The sequence below is a fragment of the Acanthochromis polyacanthus genome, chromosome 19, assembly GCF_021347895.1.
Source record: "Acanthochromis polyacanthus isolate Apoly-LR-REF ecotype Palm Island chromosome 19, KAUST_Apoly_ChrSc, whole genome shotgun sequence".
NCBI classification, from domain to species: Eukaryota; Metazoa; Chordata; class Actinopteri; family Pomacentridae; genus Acanthochromis; species Acanthochromis polyacanthus.
In genome coordinates, this window is record NC_067131.1 from 17,222,808 (window position 1) to 17,228,109 (window position 5,302).

General features: G+C 41.0%; 1 protein-coding gene across 1 annotated transcript; it reads left to right on the top strand.

Moving 5' to 3' along the window:
- The first annotated feature begins 686 nt into the window (after positions 1 to 686).
- On the top strand, positions 687 to 3,260 carry foxl3 (forkhead box L3). Its single transcript, XM_051939575.1, has 3 exons — positions 687 to 970; positions 1,914 to 2,082; positions 2,366 to 3,260. The coding sequence occupies exons 1-3, from the start codon at positions 864 to 866 to the stop codon at positions 2,831 to 2,833; spliced, it is 744 nt and encodes a 247-aa protein (XP_051795535.1). The 5' UTR covers positions 687 to 863; the 3' UTR covers positions 2,834 to 3,260.
- Positions 3,261 to 5,302: the final 2,042 nt, after the last annotated feature.

The following is a 5,302-nucleotide window of genomic DNA, read 5'->3' on the forward strand; positions in this document are numbered from 1 at the left end:
GGTGTGGAGTTTGACAGAAAGCGAGCGTAGCGGGAATCTGTAGCCTGATCCTCCTCTTTGCAGGAGACCAGTGGCTCATGGCTACAGTCAGCGCTGCTATCACAATACACCTCAATCTCCAAGTAAACTCTCAGCAGACAAAGTGCACCGTGGGTAATGTAGGCATCACTTTTTGGCAAGGAAAGGGAATGGGTTGATGGAAAGGATGGCATCTCTGATTGTGCCGCATGCATTTTGTTGCTGTTTTGTTAAATCGTGAGGGATATTCTTCATTCACTGCTCAGCAAAGGTCAACAGCTCGGCCTGCTTTTGCCCAGCAGCTGTAGTACGTAGCCTGAAGCAGCTTTGAGGTTGCCGACAATAAAGGGAATTTTCATGACATATTTTTGATTGGTCAGCTTTATCACAAATGGGGCCTTTTTAAATCAAATAAAGGTTGACTGATGTGGAAATTTGCTTATACAAAGATGGCACCTGGTAGATTAGCTTTGGTTTTGCACTTCAAAAAACTATCTGACATTTGTCTGCTGAAAGCATGCACATAAAATGAACCATGTGGAGAAATCATCCGGATTTGAAGCATATTGGCTCGGAAGACTGTGACAGAGTTCATGGAGCTCCGGCTGGCTGGGAGCCCTCAGACCTGCAGCTTGTTCCTGGAGAGCAGCTGGGCCGAGGAGGGGAAGGGGGGCTGGAGGCAGCCGTCATCAGCAGAGCTCAGAGTGAGTGTCAGCTGGCTGAGCAGAGCATGGTGGCAGAGCAGAGCAGAGCAGCAGGACAGGGTGCAGCTGCTGGGCTTTGGCCAGGACGCTCCGAGGAGCCAAACACTTTGGATCCCACGTCTGACTCCTCCAAGTGAAGATATGTTTGATAACTCCAACTACCCCTTCAACTGTTTCAACTACGATGGAGATGGATACCCTTCATCCAGCACCGACGAGGAGAAGAAGATGTGTAGACCCGCGTACAGGTAAGGAGCACTTTCAATCGAGCTTTTCTTGATAAAAAATGTTCATATAAAGCTGTCATTTTTTAAGCACCTCTCAAAAGAGTTAGAATGAATTTATCAATTGCAATTTAATGAGGCAACATATTATAGTTTTACCAGTTTTTCTCCCCTCAATACATTGTAAACCTATGGAAATGCTCTATAAAAGCTCTTATAACACAACAATCACAACATTTTCTTGCTTTAAATTTTTAAAATGTATTGTTTAATAGATTTAAAACATAAAAAGCAAACTCATCTTATGCAGCAGCACATTTATATTCCACCAAATCACAAGTCAATCGGTGTGCTTTACATAGTGAAGTCAACACCTTATGATATTATATTAATTTAATGTGACAAAATGCACCTTTTCAAAACTAAAGAGGGATTCAAAACACTATTTTTTAACCTTTTTCTTTGGTAACCCTAATCTTCTGCTGTGCTTGACAACGTTTTATCGGCTTGAGACTAGAGCTGTAAAAAAAAAAAAGATTCCATTCAGTAAACTTCAAAATGCTGCAAAACAGCACTGAGCTTCCAAGATAAATCCCTGTTTTATAACAGTGTTGTTGTTGAACATGGTTCCAGAGGTTTAACTCAGGAATAGGTTTCTAAATGATCCCAAACATACACAGTGTAACGCCACTACGGTGGATAAAACACTGCATTTTTTGTTTGTAATCAATATTTTATGGTAATGTTTAGATTTTGTCATCATGATAAATTAGGAAGTGTAGTTTGTATTAAAGAGGATGATCTTTTTTTAAAACATTTGGCGATAAAGTACAATTAAAATTAGAGAAAAGAAAAGATTTAATCAAAATGTTTGAACGTATAGAACAGTGGATTTGTTGGGGACGTCTAATGAAAACGTGATTTAGTGTGTGATTTAAGTTTTACCTTGTGTGTCTGTGTGTGTCAGCTACATAGCGCTGATCGCCATGGCCATCCAGCAGAGCCCCGAGCAGCGGGTCACTCTGTCGGGCATCTATGAGTTCATCATGAAGAGGTTTCCTTACTACCGATCCAACCAGAGAGCCTGGCAGAACTCCATCAGACACAACCTGTCTCTCAACAGCTGCTTTATCAAGGTAAAGACACACACAGCACTGGATGCAGAAATATGAGACAGTTAACTAGATATTTTAAATGATTTCTCTCTCTTTTTTAGTATTTCAATTTTTGTTTTCAATTTATTTCATTGTATTTTCATCATTTTGCTTATTTTTTAGGATTAAAGTAGCAGAAGCAGTAGTGGAAAAAGCTATTTTACCTGTTCTAGTGTTTTAAATCCTCTAATTATTGGTTGTAGACATATTTTGCCTGTTTTGTCCTAATAATATTAGGTGTTTAAGGAATTATTTTCCCCCTCAGGTGCCTCGGACTGAGGGAAATGAAAAAGGAAAGGGAAACTACTGGACTTTTGCCACTGGCTGTGAATCCATGCTCGACTTGTTTGAAAACGGCAACTTTCGGCGGCGGCGTCGTCGAAGGAATGTGAAAATTGGCCTTCGTGATTCAGGAGAAACCCCTTTCCACCCTCTGGAGAGCCACAGCAACCAGCACCTACCCTCAGCCCGGCGCCCTGAACCCAGCTCCACCCTCTGCCCCTTGAACCCTGAGAGGCCGAGGATCCAACCAAACCACCTGGTCCAGAACCCCACCCAGCAGGGCAAGCCAGAGTCAGAGATCAAGTTTAGCATTGACTACATCCTGTCCACTCCGGATCCACCCCTGCCTGGGTTCAGATCCTCCCACGGCCCCGTACATATAGGGCCCACGGGGCCACCTATTCATGTTCTGGAGCCCCAACAACTGAACCTGCACTTCTGGACTCTTTAAGAGGAGAGACTGAACTCATTACTTCATCATTGTCTGTGTCCAAAACTGGGAACTCTGAGGACATCCAAAGACAGGAATTCCACAGGAGGAATTTTACTTGAAAATGTAATGAGGAAACAGAATAAAGAGGTACAGTATTGTGTGGTGGATTCTAGCTGGAACAAAAGTCACTTAAAGAAAACATCTTACTGTCTGAGAATTCATCCAAAAGATTAACTGTGAACAGAACAGAAACAACAAGTAAAGCATTCATATTGTCATTATGCTGTTTGTGCGGTGTCTAGTGCTGACATAGACTAGGTTTACAGTGTTCTCTAGATGTATATACACAGGAACTGTGGGCACTTAAATATGATGTGTTTAAATGCTTTAAAATCAGTTGAAACAAAACAAACATTTGTTGGACTTCTTGAATCCTCCTCAGATTAGAGATGGTTTTCTTCATAAAAAGAAAAAAGATATTGAGACGTGTATGATTTTTATTTAATGCCAGTAATTATTTTACCTGCAGATTTAGTTACATCACCTTCATATACACTGAAAGATCCAAAAACTATTAATACTCAGTGAATTAATTCAGTTCTTCTTTCTTTCAGTTCAATGAAAAATGTACATTTATGGACACAAGATGACTCAGAATGCACTGAAAAGTTTCCACATTTCACCTGCACAGCAGACTGACAGTCTGTTAACTCTGCACACATTATTCTGCACAGCGAAGCTCAAACATTGAGTGAAGTAACAACAAGCAAATCACATTTCTGATTAAAAAGAGACTTTAACGTATGAACTTTTCTGAAAATCAATTTCCTATACTTGAGTTGGATTTTTCCACTGGAAAGTTTTTAAAATGTTCAAACTACATACACTGGGGGAATGAAACTTCGATCCAAGTCTCATTATGAGGTTTTTAATTGACTATTGTATGCATTTGCATGTCAGTTCTGCTTTATTTCTGCAGTAACAGTCAGTGAAGATGATAGTAGGCCTTGAAATGTAGCATAAACACAAAGATAGAGAAAAATGTAATAAAAATAACAGCAAATTAGTCAAATCTGAATATACGGAGCAGCTTAAAAGCACAGGTGTAAATGATAAAATGCTAAATTCCACGTAGCAGCTTCTGTTTCGGGAAGCTGCTGTTGTGCATTCTGGCATACTGTTGCTTCGTATGTCCACTAATTCTGTACATGTTATAAATTCTCATGAATTTGTAAGAAATTCATTTTTTCCACACTTTGAGTATTGATACTAAACTCTGCATTGTGCCTCATAGATTCCCGTGCATTTTAATTTGTTAGTTTTCCTGAATGAATGCACAACAGACTCAAAATTTATTTGCTGAGAATCACTGACACTGTCGTGGTTTATTGGGACACTCGACCAGATACTGTTAAAGTCATTAGTGCTTTTCCTGATATGGCACATCCAAGCATCTGCAGTTAAAAAAAAGGCCTATTTTGATTGAACTCCCTTGTTCAAAAGCCGATTTCTGCCCACGTTTTGCAAATTTTTTTCCCTGACCTTTTGCAATCCTGATTGACTGACACTTAAATTCTAATCCAGTCACTCTTTATTACAGCGCATTATATTCACACGCTTAAAACCAGCCTAACAAAACCCAGGTCTGACTAACATTTCCTTCCCGAACAAGGGAGATCAATCATGGCGTGTTCCTGTGCCGTTGAAGGGACATTTTTCAATTTAACCTTTATATTATGTCTTGACTACATCGGAGGAGGGTTTCAACACACTTAACATGAGTGGCATTTAATATAGCATAACACTTGCAAGGTGAGGCCGAGAGGTGACCCTATTTAAATACCGGGGCCCCCTTCCTCAGCTTAAACAGCGGCACCTCCCCCACCAAAACGACACGCACACACCAGCCCCTGACGCGGTTATAATTAAACACACCTTATGCACTCCTTTGCAAATGCCCCTCATCGATCTGTGGGGTTTTTAACATTCATATGTGAACTGCCCCCCAGCTAACGTCAGCGGCGGCATTTATGGATCAGCAAGTTTCCATTAACAAAGTTGTTGATGTTGAGGAGCAGGGGCCGCCGCTGCCATGACGCCGCGGATATATTTGGGTAAATTAACTTAGCATAAAGTGCTTGGAGGCTGCCGGAGTCTTTGGAGGCAGCTAAAGAGAAAGCAAAGCAGCAGTCAGGCCCGAAAAGTCAATGCACATATTACGCTGTCAGTGAATGTATAAAGGTGTAGCTAGTGGCGCCGTGTCCCGATGAATGCCCTCTATTAAATAACTCTTCCAAATTCATCCGGTTTGTTTCATTCCTGCTTAATCCGTCCAACACTTTGAGCCGGCTGTTTTATAATTACTTCCACAACGCTTCTCATTTACGGACGTGTTTGTTTGAGACTTCATTACGTTGCAGGTAAAATGAGCAGCTGAGGGCGAGGAACAGTGGAAGTGCAGGTGGAGGAAATTGGGAAACCACTGAT